We start from the raw sequence: 16,023 nt of genomic DNA, 5'->3' as shown, positions 1-16,023 counted from the left end.
TAGTGCATCAGACTACCAAACTAGATCAACCTATGTCCGCTGGATTTATTTAAGGGATTTTATTGTACAAAGGTCCAATAAACAATAAACAGTTTTGTAAATCCCCGGTCTGTTATGTTCGTTTAAATGGATAGGAAACATCTAACTGAAAATACGGCTTTTAACGGGTTAAAAGTAGAGGAAGTGGCGTTTTCGTTCCGCCTTAATGTCTCCTCAACATCCTGGTGCTCAGTTAAAACTGTCTGCTGAAGAGAAACAATATATAGCGCTCACAATGTCAGCTGCTGAAGGCGAAAAGCTGAACTCAGAACCCCACGAAGAGCACCAGAATCAAGAAGAGGGCGATGTGGAACCCGATATGGAATATGGAGATGAAATTGGGATGGGATATGTATTCTACAGGTACGATACAGAAATACAAAAAAGTGCACAGTGAAACAGCAGTTCATCCATTGGCTCTAAAAAAAAAAAAAATATCGAAACGAATAAATCCTTAAGTGTTATACAGTTTAATGTACTTAAATGGTTTATAGCTTTAGATTTGAGGTCATTGTATGCTTGCAATCAATGGATCGTTTGCTGTGCGATACCTATTGTCTGTACTAGTACTGTCCTTTGATTTAGTACTAGTCGTAGGCTACTATTTTAAAATCGCGTTTTGGCGTAAAAATACTGGTCGTATATGAATGTTGATAATTTAAGGGAATTAAAAAACTTAAGTGAAAGCGCCGAAACACAGATTCAGGTTACTGGGTGTCAATGAATTGTCACTGGCCGTGTGTTTACTGTGTGGAAACTGCTGCCCTACCGATAATCGTATTATTGATCACTATTCACACAGTCCAAACATGCAACCCTACATTCTCAACGTTTTCGTAAATGACCCACTGTTAATTCACAAAAAAATAATGTATTGTATATCACAATACTGATTTTATTATCACATTATGTGTTCATGCTATACCAGTAGCTTAATTGGTCTGAAACTCAGTGGTCCCTGAAACCTATTTGGACAGATCCGAGTTCTGGTTTTGGCTTTAGCTAGTGTTTTTTTTTTTTTTTTTTTTTTTTCTTTTTTTCTCTTGCATACATGAATGAATGTAACCATGTCGTGGGCTCACGCGTTTCATGACAAATAAGCAAATCCAGACAACCCTATCGAAACGTAACATGTTATAGAGGGCTAAAAGCTGTAATTAAACACTGTTGTTTAATACCAGTCACATCTGGAGCAGTAAAAACTTTTACAACCGTATACATGTTTTCTTGTTTTCTGAACCCTTTTCTTGGTGATGATAATACGTGCACAAGAATTTTACAACTTTTAATGTTTGGTGAATGTAGGATTGTATGCTTAATTTAATTTACACTCTGCTTTTGGGTCAGTCAAGGCTAAATCACCACAATCACTTTGCTGAACAGTTTCAGATGTGGAATTGGCCACACTTTCGAGTTGTGCTTATACCTCCAGTTGTAATTAAAGTTGCTACGGACCACCTCTGGCACAATATTAAGTGTTTGATCATCTGGTGGCATGTGGCCGGTGTCTGTCTGACCCTTTACAGTAAGATATTTAAGTGCCAGAGCAACCTGTGAAGAATACAATGTTTACTGAACACCAGGGAGCAGTTTGTCTTCCAGTCCCATGTCTGGTAGATGTTTTTGTTTTCTTTAGGGATAGAAAAGAATGGGCTGATATTGATCCAGTGCCACAGGATGATGGGCCAAACCCGATTGTAAAGATTGCCTACTCTGACAAATGTAAGTATCCGGGTTTTTTTTTTTTTAAGAATTGAAGAATTGAAGCCACCAGTCTAGATGATTGTACCCCAAATGTTATCAGTAGATTCATGCTAATTCAAACTAGTTGTGATTGGATCTGATTTAAGGGTAATGATCATGATCTGAACTATAAATTGTCTTTGTTTTATGCTTTTTATATAAAAAAGGCAGCTTAAATATATTTTGTTACACTTCAGTGTGCTCTTCCATTTTTTTTTCAAAGTTATTTTTAAATGGTTACAGTGATCTAAAATAATCTGCCATACACTGTAGGTTACTCAAATTGTCCCCTTAAAGTTAATGAAATAACTAAATATAAAATAAACACTGCCACACTATTTTGTTGCATTAACCTCTGGTCATAACAATGATAAAGATCACATGCTTTGACACATTCAATTGATCTTGTTAACGTTGCTGCTAAGGCAGTGTTATCGACACTGGGATAAGACTGCTTGAACGCCACCCTTTTTGCTACACCTTGTTAAAGTGATGATAGTAAAGCTAATGTCCAGGCACGTTGTTCCATCGTATTCGTTTTTTTTTTTTTACTATATTTACACTGCTGTAAATGAATGCATGGTCAATTAACACTTTTTTGTTGCTTGCTGGTATAGTGTACGGTAGGCTCAGTTTGACATTTCAACTCAGTTTATAAGAACTGATAACAGTTTTGTTATACACACATTTAACACTGAAATAAATATACCTGCAGAATGTGATCAAGACGTAATACACACCTTAGCACTGTACTAAAAGAGGCATTGAATCAGATTCTTTCTATGATGTTCAATCAGAAATGTTATACCCCTAAGATCATGCTAGCAAGGAAGATTTGTTTTTGGTCACATTTGTTAATTTTGATATTGTTTTCAAACAATATGTCAAGTACTATAAAATGAATGGGGCTCTAATAAAAACCTACAGTGCAATGCATGGTCCAGGAACAAAGGGGCAGTGACAATGAGTCCCTCCACATACAAACATTATTCAGTGCAATTTAAAAGCAAGCCATTTAAGGTACTTTAACCTAAAATAACTGCTGTACACATTAAATAAAACACATTGCTAATACAAGACACTGCCCTTAAGTTGTTACTTTTTTTATTTTCACAGTTATGGATGTGTTTGATTATTTCCGAGCTGTGCTTCAGCGAGATGAACGGAGTGAGAGAGCATTTCAGTTAACTGCAGATGCCATCGAACTTAATGCTGCAAACTACACAGTATGGTGAGTACTGGGTTCCAAACCTATAAGCTGAATAAATAAGAACAGTGGTTAATGCAGTGAAAGTGTGATCTTTAAAAATATAAAGCAGGAAAAAATGTGTTATTTTGTTTGTCCCATGTGTACAAAACCAGTTGACCAATTACAAGACTTGAAGTAAGAGTTGTTTTTCGGTTGGTGGAAAATTCTGATGTTGGCTAGTCATAGTTTTTGTTATCGATAAATAACTTAAATAGTTGGTACCTTTTTTAAAGTTAATAACAGTTGCCCAGTGTAATTCATGTCACAATTAATGCTCTGAAGGCATAACGTTCTGGGGTCTACAGTAAATAGTGAGTGATCTTAGAGTAAGGGTTGGTTCATACTTCTGTCACAGATGAATGTGATACGTTAGGTGCAGACTGCTATAAAAGGTCTGCCCCTTCATTATTTGCTTTACAAAGAACGCATCGTGTCGCAACCTTTTTGACTGTGCAGCTGTTGCTCATACTGTTAAAGGTGAAATAACAGACTGCATTTGTGTAGTTTTAGGAGATGTGCTGAGTTTGTATCTCTTATACAAGAGGTTTTAAAAAAAAAAAAAAGCGACGTTGTTGGTAAATCTGTCCTCTCAACCAACCGAGAATCCAAAACGGTGAATTTTATACATTAGAAAGATGAGGTATTTTAGAATGACAGATGAAGGATTTGACGGATTGGGACCATTCCTTCAATGCAAAAATACATATGCAATGCCAATGACACCTGCAGAAAGACTTGCAATCACACTGCACATAGTAACTGGCAATTCAAAGCAAGGTGTGGCCACGTGCTTTTCTCATCCTGTCCTCTTCTATTTTTTCTGAGTAACATGCACCAATGTTGCTTCTGTTATTTTGGCATCTCTATATTAAGTTAGGGGTTATAATGTGGGTGTCTACAAACTTTTATTAAAAGTTCCTCATTCTTGCTCCGTGGTGGTTACCAGCGTATGACCCTGCAGAAATGCTGACATTTTTTTCAACATCATCCGACCCCATGCAATTTCAGGTCACAGATGCATGAAAAAAGACTTTGCAAAAAAGATGGAGTCTGAAGTATGCACCAACCTTAAGTAGCGGGGTTCCAAAAAATACAGCATGTACATACTCGCGTGTTGCTACAACTGTTTAAATAACCTACCTGTAGTTTTTCTATTCATTGTTAAAGACAACTTTTTACACTTACTATTTTCCTTCAAATGTAAGACACTTTTTAAACCATTTTTTTCTTCTCAAAACTGGCCTGCATCTTAAATTAAAGTATAACGACTTCACTGCCCGAGTAAAGACAAAACAAAAACATTGCTGCCCGATCTTGAATCATCCATGACGTACACAGACAGGCATTTTCTAAAGAAGCGGGAGTCATGGATCATCATCAGCAATATACTGCTTTTTTTAAACTGAAAAGTTGTGGAATTTGTAGAAACATAGGAATAGAGAGGCAGGAAGAAAGTATGACCTTTAGTGAGTCTTGTGTCAGGAAATGTAGACAATTTAAATCGAATTTTTCGGATGGCAAAAAAAAAAAAGTAAAGGATTTAGTTGACCAAAATTTGGGCGTTTCCCTGAAATCGAAGTGTTGGAGTCAGTGTGAAACAGTGTGTGTCAGTGCATGAAAAACAATAATTGGTGTGCAGACATTTAACTGCCATTGCCAGGAGAACCTGGTTATGCCAGATTTAATTGGCAAAAATGTATGAGGCTTGGTGTTACAAATTTATGGTTTACAGTAGTGAGAGAAGATAAATTGGCGAACTTTGTGGCGTTCTTTTATTGTGAGATTTATTTATTTTTGTTTGTTTCCTCTTATATTCCTGCAGGCATTATCGAAGAGTTCTTGTACAGTCATTACAGAAGGATCTGCGTGAAGAGATGAAGTATATTACAGCTATCATTGAAGACCAACCCAAGAACTATCAAGTCTGGTAATGTATATTATTTTCTCTCTACCTTTTAATCTCTGTACAGGCTGGGGACAGAGAGCTGCACATTTGTAAAGCACTATTGGTATCATGTGATCAGTGGCTAACAATCCTTGCACTGTTTAGCAGTGTTGTAGCTGACAGCAAGTCTTCAGTCTCAGTGGAAGCACGCTGCTGGCTATCTATTGTACAGAAAACTCCCAAGTTGTTTAAAGACTTGTTGTTGGCTGATTGTTATTCATGAAATACCATGTTGGTTTCATTAACGTTAGTCTAGAAACAGTCACCAAATAGTATGTATTTCATTGAAATAGACTAATAAGAGGACCCATTATCAATACAATAGGAATGTGTGCCTCTGGTTCCATAGCCGCTACCTTTGATGGAATGTGTGCTATTCAGTTTTGTGCTGTTTCCACATTGTTTTTAATGTTAGGCATCACAGACGGATGATAGTGGAGTGGTTGAAAGATCCTTCCGAAGAGCTGGACTTTATTGCTGATATTCTAAGTCAGGATGCAAAGAACTACCATGCCTGGCAACACCGGCAGTGGGTTATTCAGGTAGGAACAGCTTGAACCTGAAGTATCCTTCTTTCTCTTTTCTTAACAAGTGTTTAGTTTGCCTCATGCTGTTTAGTGTGTCTGCATGGTTACTGGAATTAGGGACATTGACGAATAACACTGTCAAACAACGTAACCAAACTATAAGAAAGATACTCCGTTGCAAGTAGCTGTCTGACACAAATCCATTTTTTTTTTTTTTTTTGTGGTGGGGAATGTTGAAAAATGAAATTTCATCTCTCTGCTCCTAAGTGTTCATAAGATTTATCCCCTAAAGTTTGAAGGCAGAAGGGGGAAAAAAAGCCTTGGTGAACCTAAAAGCTAGAGAAGTGGTTTGTGTACCAATTATAACTGTGACTGTCATGTTTCCAGATGTTTGTGAGATTAGACAGGTAACAGTTTAACTGTTTCCTGACAGATGCTGCTTTTTCAGTTAAAAGGATAGAGAGAGGATAGGATGCTCCAGCTAGGTGTGCTCTCTTATCAAAACTAAAAAGCCTCTGATCTCATGCAGCAGTATGTTGGGTTGTTTATGGGGAATGTTGTGCCACGATTGTCTGGGTTTACATGTATGTTCTTTCTATTCAGGAGTATAAGCTTTGGGACGGTGAATTGGAGTATGTTGACCAATTGCTGGATGAAGATGTAAGAAACAACTCGGCTTGGAACCAGAGGCATTTTGTCATCTCCAACACAACAGGATACAACGATGCTGCGGTTCTGGAGAGAGAAGTCCAGTCAGTACAAACTTTGCTTCAAATATAATTTATCATTTGGTAGAACAGGGGTTGGATTTCCTGGGAATACATGCAGCGGCCTATTTGGATATGATTATGTAAATAGAGGCAATCTTCATATTGCCAACCTATAACTAATGTAATCCTACTGATGATTTTCCTAGGGGTGATCTATCTCTTCGCAATAGTGTTTTTCATGTCTCTTGCCGCGCTCAAGTTGTGTCCCTGTAAAATCTGCCTTGAGAGAAAACAGCCATACAATACTTTTGCATGAAAGTGTGTGGTTCAACCCTTGCATGTGAAACAATTTGGAAGCTATTCATACATCCATTATTATCAACTGTACATAATGTATTACTTTATTACAGGTATAGTCTCAAGCTTATCAAAAAGGCTCCTCATAATGAAAGTGTTTGGAACTATCTAAAAGGGTAAGCTGTTATTCTTAAATTAGTCATTAACATTATAACATAGTGATTCCAAAAGGAGTGTTGCACTGGCTTTGAAGGCAAAACCACCACTGGCTTTTCTCCTCATCTTGTTACAGCCAACCATTGGCTAGGCACCTGTTAAGCTCAGGCAGATACCTGCAGGGCTGACCTTTGTCCTCCAGAGACTGGTAGCTCGCTGACACCCACGCTCGAGTTCCTGAGTGTAAAGAGGCAATTGGTATGGTCGTGGAGATTAAAAACGCACACTGGCCTTCGATGCTCCTGATCTAGTGTTGCTTAGAGGGAATGTAATTGAACATTTAAAATTGGTGAGGCAAGGGTAAAATCATTTAGCACGCTAAATAAAAAATAACAGTATTTATAATTACTATTATTTGTTTCTTAGCAGAAGCCCGTATCCAGGGCGACTTACAATTATTACAAAATATCACAGTACAAAATATTGCATTACAAAATATCACATTGTAAAGCATTACATTACAGATAAGAGCAGTTGTAAAGCACAATAAAATCAGATTCAAATAACAGCAAAACAGAGAATACAGTAAATAATTACATGTAAGAGAGGGTTCAACTAAGAGCAGTTTAACTTATATTGAACATGTTTGCTTATATTAGTAGTCCAGTAAGAGGACGTAGTAAAGTACAATGAATGGATGTGAATGATTTCAAGTTAGAGCAATTACAAGAAACATGAATACAGATACCTAAGTAAAGTCAAGTACAAGATACAAGAAGTCTAATTAATTAAGAGCAGTGGTAGAATACAGCAAGGTATGGAGCAGTTCAGTGCAGGTACAAGCTGATGCAAGTACTGATACAATTGGGTGCCATATAGTCCAGTATAGTGGAGAGTTGTGAGGTTTACAGATGCTGTCTGAACAGGTGTGTCTTGAGGAGGTGCTTGAAGGCAGTCAGGGACTGAGCAGTCCTGATATCCGTGGGTAGGTCGTTCCACCACTGAGTGGCCAGGGTGGAGAAGGACAGGTGCAGCTAATCTGCTGGTGGTGGAGGCTTCATTATTTAACAAATACAAATCTAACCTATTTTCTGCAAGTTTAAAATACACCCAGACACACTGGCCCATATGCCTAAAAGGCAGTAATTTCCACCCATTAAAAACGTGATTTATAATACTATGGTCTGGTTATTTTACCAGCCAGTAATGGTTTTAGATGTGATTTAATGTTACGTGTTGTTATGTAAAGATTGTATCTAACCAATTCTCACAGGTATGCAAATAAGCTGGCCCCCTAATTTAAGAACTCTGCACCTTACACTGGCTGTTTACATTGTCATGTTATGGCAATTAAAGATGCTGGAGTAAAGTGAGTGTACAATTTTTGATTTTGAAGAAAAAAAAAAAAATTTTTTATATATTATATATATATATATATATATATATATATATATATATATATATATATATATATAATATATAGCTTGAAATATTCACATGCCTTCCTGAAAGAACAGTAACCACCAGAAATTTAATTTGTCACAGTTCTGGATATTTTCGAGAAAAGGATCCTCCAATATAAGCACACGTTTAATTTCCAGCGCAAGAAAATATACTAGGCACTGGAACGGTGGCAAGCATTGGTTATTTTTCTCCTGTTTTAAAACTTGTTTGACTGACAAATAGCATAGACAGACAGCACCAAATAATTGAATTAAAATACCAGTAATTGTTAAATGGTGGACAAATATATCCCTCAGTTTGCAAATATCTGCACAGTTCATTCAAATACAATAATAATGCATCTAAAATATGCTCCTCATACAGTACACCTTACAATACAGAGGCTTCTTTTTAAAGTAAAAAAAAATAAAAAAAAAAAAAAAAACAGAAAAACCTAGATTGTATAATCCTGCTTGTCATGCAATACTACTTGGTTTCATAACGAAATTGGATTAAGAAACACAACATGTTTCTTACAATGTATTTGTAGTTACTAAAATACAACTACTTGACCTACAAAAATACAGTCCCATTTCACACTAATATGTATTTTAATGTAGATAGTAAACACATGTAAACACTGCTGACCTCAGAAATCAGCATGCAGTGAGTTTGTAAATGTCATTAATACAGGAGCAGCCTTGTTTCTGGCAGTTCAGCTCAGAGTTCATGATCTAGTTCTCCACAAAGGGGAGTAATTGTGCTCCTGGTAAGTTGATACCTGCTATGTATCACATCATTACAGTAATCCAAAGCAAGGGTTTTCAACCTTTTTTTTTTTTTTTTTACTGACCCCTTCTGTTGTTTTCAGATCAAGTAACCCTTTACAATTTTCACTTGACTGAATGGTACTACAGTTGCAATAAAAGGCAGAACAATCTGATTAATGCATTTCATTTTCTCCAGTTTATTTAATTTGTAATTTGTCAAGTTTGCGACTGACAAACTGCTAGTTTAGGACAGAATACCAAACAGTAGGATTAATTCTTAAAACTTTTAATTACATGTCTTTGGATGCACATAATTCAAAGGCAGTACAGTAGTCTCCACGAATAGGAGCACCTCCTGAGAGAACACCCCACCTAAATGCACACCCTTGTGGTGAGACTGATTTTTCCCCCATTGTAAATGCTCCGGCTAAAGGAACAGGAACTTCACTTAAAACAACACCTTGGCACTGAAAGTGATTTGTTCACAGTGGATACAGTAGTGTTTTGTAACCTGATAACTCATCTTCATCAAATTTAAATTAAAATGGTTTATTCAGTCTTTTCAGAAGCGACTGAGGTGTCTTGAGGGACACTTGATTGGTTTATTAAATCTTTCCTGAACCGCTGACTCGTTTTGTATTCTGATTTCTGTGGATGCGCCGCGTCGCTACAGAATGACGTGTAATAAACTGCAAAACGTGCCGCTGTTTCTCTTGCTACACAAAGTTGGAAATTGTTTACGCTCTTGAAAAAAACCTGAGTCAGACATGATGTTTCCCATTCTAGTGAGTTACTTCACCATTTTATGAAATAATGTGCATGTCTTGTATTATTGCTACTTCATTTTGTAACGTGTAGGGGTGCTATGCTAATTTAGTTTGACAGTTAGTTTATTAGAGAACACTTCGGCTATAAGAACACTTTGCTTGCTTCCCGAGGGGTGTTCTCTTAGTGACTACTGTGTTTTGGAATCTCTTTCTGTTCAGCAGAGTTATTATAAATAATACAAACTAGTCTCCACTGTAAATGTTTATCATGTTACCATTTACTTCCCATCTCATGATAATTATCTGCCATTTAAAATGCTTACAATATCAAAAACATTAACCAAGGTAAAACTGTAATAACCAACATTGATAAACTTTTTTTTATTAAAGCCAACATAAAAATGATCCAAAGGGATTTGGTATAACTTTCTGTCGCTTTGCACTTTCTATACTGTTGTATTTTTTTTTTTTTGTTTTTCTTTTGCAAGTAAAAAATGTATCCATTTCAACCAGCCGCTATTGCTGTTACTAAAAATGCAGCCACATCTATTAAACAAAAACTATCAATGTATGAGTATTGTTACTTACTGTTTATGCTCACCAGAGCATTTATACTTCTAAAACATGCTGAAATATTGTGCTTCACTGATTTTTTAGTATTCAATTATACGACAAGTTGAAAACAGCAAAGTTAACGCGCAGCACAGTGCTCTCTATAGGCGGAGTCGTCAGACCCCTGCTTCACTCATTCCTATATCAGAGTGGAAATCCACTCAATCACAATCACACATGCACACAGGTGGAAAGTACGGATGTGATAGATTCTGTCTTTTTTTTTTTTTTGGCCATTTGCGGTTCATTTTGAGCTGCTAAACAAGTAAAATATTTATGCAGTGGTTTAGAGACAACATGTACTACCCTTAAAAAAACAAAAAAATCAATTCAAGATCATTTATTTATTATTTACTGTCATTTTGAAAATAGCTTTTAAACAGACTTTAAAGTTTTATGTGTAAAAAGTTGTCAGGTTGTTAACAATGAAAAAAATGACAGGTTTAAACAGTTGTAGCAGCACCTGGGGACGTGCAGCACTGTAGTCTTCGGAACCCCTCTACTTACTCTTTAAAGCAGCTTCTACATGTTAGTCTGCAGTATCGTTTGTCTGTTTTGCAGCTTCACAGTGGTTCAGCACCTCAACTAACACTTTCAGATTTAAGCACTTCAGAAACATTTTTTTATTTTATTTATTATGTCTATGCATAGTTTAACATACTCGACAGACTCAACTTTTTTTGGTTTTGTTTAACACAAAAACTTCCAGCATCAGCTTTTCACTTCTAAGGATGCATTTATTAAACAAAGTTTAGGTTAAGGTTTGCAGGATGAATGTAGCAGATTTCATCAACAAACTGAAACATGGAAAGAAAACAACCCTAGACCCCAGACGAAGTATGAAGCCAAAGTTATCCCTACTGATGACAATCAGTTAAGTCTTGTTTGTACATTTTGATTTATGTTACAATATTAAAGTTAAGGGAACTGTCTACATGCAGCACAGTGTGCATTGAGCTCCCAAAAATACCTCTGGCTTAGTGCTGTAGACAGGCAACACTTTTTCATTGTAAAAAATACTCTGTTTAGGTTGGCTTTATCATTTGTTGGTAGCGTTCGGTTGGAATTTTATGCAAATGTCAGTTTCGGCTTGGGAAAAATCATGGTATTGTTTTGTTAAATTTAGTGGTCATAGGTGAGGGACACTGGCATTGGCAACAGTCTGGTACACCACACCTCAGTCCTGAACTGAACAGGTTCCTGTTAGCAACTAACAGTTGTGTCAGATTGTGAGGTGATTTTGTCATGTGAAAAAGGCCTCTGGGGGTTAAAATGAAACTAACAAATGTATTGTTGAGCTGGATTTTAATCCAGGCCTCAAAGGGTAGTGAAAATGTCTGCTGTGCTACATAACACTAATCTGTTTGTTTGAACGTTATTTTACTTTTTTTTTTTTTTTTTTTTTTTAAATCAGAATATTGCAGGATCATTGCTTATCTGCATATCCAAATTTACTGCAGCAGATTCTTGAACTGCAGCAAACCCATAGCTCTCCCTACCTGATCGCCTTCCTTGTAGACATGTATGAAGACATGCTTGAGAATGCATGCAGTAACCAGGAAGAGACCTTAAACAATGCACTGGAGGTGAGTAGTGGACATACTGAGGGCATTTATACTTTATAGTCATGTCTTGTAATGTGTATATAGTGCTTAAACCATTTTTGTTTATGAGAGATTGAGAAAAATGAGAGATTTTTTATATATATTAAAAAATTATTGGCACCCTTGATAAAGATGAGCAAAAAAGGCTGTATAAAATAAACACAGGTAATGAGCTATATTGTAATTTTCCAACATGCGGAATATATTGTACTTAATGATTCAGGGGAATCAACCAAAATTACACATTTCTCAAATTATAAATTAATTTCCAAAAAAATTAAGGGTCACAGTTATTGGCACCCTTGTTTTCAGTACTTTGTGCACCCTCCCCTTGCAAGGATAACGGCACTGAGCCTTTTTCTACAATTTTTTTTATAAGATTGGAGAACACATTGGAACGGATCTTAGACCATTCCTCCATACAGAATCTTTTCAGATCCTTGATCTCCTTTGGTCTTTGCTTACGGGCTGCCCTCTTAAATTCAAACCACAGGTTTTCAATGGGATTCAAGTCCGGAGACTGAGAAAACCATTGCAAAATGTTGATTTTGTGGTCAATTAACCATATCTTTGTGGATTTTGATGTGTGTTTGGGGTCGTTGTCTTCCTGGAAGATCCACTTGTGGCCAAGTTTCAGCCTCCTGGCAGAGGCAACCAGGTTTTTGGCTAAAATGGCCTTTTAGTTGGTAGAGTTCATGATGCTGTTGACCTTAACAAGGGTCCCAGGATCAGTGGAAGCAAAACAGCACCATAACATCAAAGACCCACCGTAATCTACAGTAGGTATGAGGTTTTTTTCTGCGTACGCATCCTTCTTTCGACGCCAAACCCACCACTGATGTGCATGACCAAAGAGCTCTATTTTCGTCTCTTCTGACCATAGCACCCGGTTCTAATCCAAGTGCCAGTGTCGTTTAGCAAACTCCAGGCGCTTACATTTGTTGGTTGCTCTCAATAAAGGCTGTTTTCTGGCAACTCTTCCAAATAGGCTATTGGCATGGAGGCGGCGTCTAATTATAGATTTGGAGACTTGGTGACCCCAAGATGCACCAAGTTCCGTAATTGTAGCCCTTGGATTCTTCTTTGCCTCCCGAACCATCTTCCTCACTGTGCATGTGGGGCAAAATGCACTTGCATCCTCTACCAGGCAGATTTACCACTGTTCCACTGGTTTTGAACTTCTTAATTATTGCCCTATATTGGTAAGTGGTATGTTTAGGTTTTTAGCTATTTTTTTGTACCCATTGCCTGATTTATGAAGGTCAACAACCATTTTTCTCTCTTCATTTGTGAGTTCTTTGCCTTTCCCCATGGTGATGGATGACAAATGGATTTTTCATGTGTGTTACCTCATTTTTATACCTTGGTGAAACAGAAAGCCATGGAAGGTCACAATACAGTTCCTTAAGACTGAGATATACTTAAAGTAGAATGTTAATGCAGATTTAGTTTTGTTTGATTTTATTTATAAGAATCTTTAGGGGTGCCAATAATTGACGCCTGTCTTTTTGAGAAAAAAATATTACTTGTTAAAAATAAATGTTTTCTCTGAGCAATTGTATTAGTATAAAAGAATATAGTTTTCCCAATCGATTTTACAGTGTGGGTTACTCAATTTTATTTATAGCCTACTCCTTTTTGGGTCATCTTTATCAAGTGTGCCAGTAATTTTTGAGGTGACTGTGACTTGGTGTGTGTGGTGTACTCTATACATATAATATATATATATATATATAATATACTCTATATATATATATAGATATATATATTAATATATATAATATATATATATATATTATATTATATGTGGATAAATTGTATGTATATAACATCCATATTCATTTAACTGTTTCCTAACGGTAGAGGTATTATTATTATTATTATTATTATTATTATTCTCATCATCAAAGCAGGTCAGAAAGATAACAACTACAGTAAACCTGTATATAATTGCAGTGTATTTCGATAGAATTTGATTAAGTTGAACCTGTACCTTTCTGAACCAAGGTAAGGGTATCTGGGCATACGGGACATTGTGTACTGCTACTTATCGCGCAATTAATTTTTTCAACATAACAGCTGTGTTGATTTTAGTTAAATGCACTGGGATATGAAAAACGGCAGCAGCGTAGGAGTGAACTTTGATTTTGATACAAATATGTCATGCATGGTGCTAAAGTTTCTCTTGCTGATTAGTGTTCCTGCTAAATTATGCAGAGGAGTGTGTTTTGTGTTATTGCCCAATTGTTTATAACTTGGGATATGTGAATTTTAATGCTTTTGTTGTATACTCAACATGTTGTATCTGTAACACCTGAACTTGTTAGTTTCCTGTATTTTCAGCCATGTTTTTCTTTCTCTTACAGCTATGTGACCTTTTGGCTAAAGAAAAAGACAGCATAAGGAAAGAGTACTGGAAATACATAGGGGGATGTCTTAAGAACAAATACGGCAAAGAAGAATCTAAGAGTCCATTAGAGGAGCAATAAGAGTTGGAAATATTTGCTATTTCAGAAGGGATTGTATGAAGGGGGTGGGGTGGGGGGGATGTACCCAATTAAAAAGTTGTGCCTAGAATTGTACAGTAAAAGCTAAACCAGCCAATATAGATGATGTGACCAAGGATGGCAATAAGACTCCCATTGCATAGCAGTTTGGTCTATTGGTTTTACTATGAGTTTAATATAACACTCCTGAGCTTCTTACCTATACACTGGCTAATCAAGCTTGTAGTAAAACCTGGAATTTCAGCTGCTTTGCACCGGGAGTTCTATTTCCATCCCTGTGTGATGCATGTAAGAGTAAGTTTACATGGACTGAAATCACCTCTGCATCTCGTTTTTACTTCAGTACAGTAAAACAAAGTTATGTGGACATGTAGTGCATATATTACGGTACTTGGCCACTAACGTATTTAAATTATGGTAAAAATGAGTCATTTATTTATAGGATGGTGCTTTATTAGCTCTGATCAAAGGAAGAAATAAAGGCTTTAAAACTAGTTTGTTGTAGACATTAACATATTTCCAAAACCAATTATTTTACCAGGCAAATCAATGCTTATAACTGCATTTACTTTTGTACTTTTAGATGTAATAATAATAATAACATCAAACTACATTCTTGTCTTTTGTTTGTATTCAGTTAAGGTTGTTTATTTGTGTGTATAGATGTGTGTATACATACATTTTTTTTTTTTTTTTTTTTTACGATAACATTTTATATTGTTTTTTACAATCCAGAGAAAGTTGGTGTCCCTTTTTTTACCGCTACACTGAATGCTAACCTTTGTATTGCATTATTGTGAATGCAACCCATTATAGTAAAATGTTATCCTTCAGAGGCAGGGCCACACGGGTGCCAGTCAAATCGTCCCAAAACTAGGTCGGCCTAAACATTCATTCCTCATGTATCTCAAACACACACATATGTACATGAAGGGAAGGAGGAAAGGTTCTTAGTTACAAAAAAATTATTTGGTAACAAAAAAAGTAAATCAATAAACAGACCATGCTGTCACACTATTGTTCACTCTGAAAATAAACAAATCCCCTGGGCCGGGTGAGATCCTCCCAATAGTACTCAAAGAAATGAAAGAAGTTATTTACAAACCGCTAACCAAGATCATGCAGCAGTCTCTTGACACAGGGGTGGTACCGACAGACTGGAAAATTGCAAACGTAATACCGATCCACAAAAAGGGAAACAAAACTGAACCAGATAACTACAGACCAGTAAGCCTGACTTCTATTATATGCAAACTTATGGAAACTATAATAAGATCCAAAATGGAAAATTACCTATATGGTAACAGGGTTCTGGGAGGCAGTCAACATGGTTTTGGAAAGAGAGATCGTGTCTAACTAACTTGCTTGATTTTTTTGAGGATGCAACATCGATAATGGATAATTGCAAAGCATATGACATGGTTTATTTAGATTTCCAGAAAGCTTTTGACAAAGTCCCGCACAAAAGATTAATTCTCAAACTGAACGCAGTTGGGATTCAAGGAAACACATGTACATGGATTAGGGAGTGGTTAACATGTAGAAAACAGAAAGTACTGATTAGAGGAAAAACCTCAGAATGGAGTGTGGTAACCAGCGGTGTACCACAGGGATCAGTATTAGGTCCTCTGCTATTCCTAATCTACATTAATGA

At 36.4% G+C, this 16,023-nt stretch overlaps 1 protein-coding gene across 1 annotated transcript; it reads left to right on the top strand.

Annotated features, from left to right (window-relative positions):
• The first annotated feature begins 207 nt into the window (after nucleotides 1–207).
• Nucleotides 208–14,963, top strand: fnta (farnesyltransferase, CAAX box, alpha). Its single transcript, XM_041264585.1, has 9 exons — nucleotides 208–402; nucleotides 1,676–1,761; nucleotides 2,899–3,013; nucleotides 4,854–4,958; nucleotides 5,392–5,518; nucleotides 6,107–6,255; nucleotides 6,624–6,686; nucleotides 11,673–11,844; nucleotides 14,229–14,963. The coding sequence occupies exons 1-9, from the start codon at nucleotides 275–277 to the stop codon at nucleotides 14,349–14,351; spliced, it is 1,068 nt and encodes a 355-aa protein (XP_041120519.1). The 5' UTR covers nucleotides 208–274; the 3' UTR covers nucleotides 14,352–14,963.
• Nucleotides 14,964–16,023: the final 1,060 nt, after the last annotated feature.

Source organism: Polyodon spathula, chromosome 1, assembly GCF_017654505.1.
Source record: "Polyodon spathula isolate WHYD16114869_AA chromosome 1, ASM1765450v1, whole genome shotgun sequence".
NCBI classification, from domain to species: domain Eukaryota; kingdom Metazoa; phylum Chordata; class Actinopteri; order Acipenseriformes; family Polyodontidae; genus Polyodon; species Polyodon spathula.
This window is presented reverse-complemented; position numbering and strand designations above follow the sequence as displayed.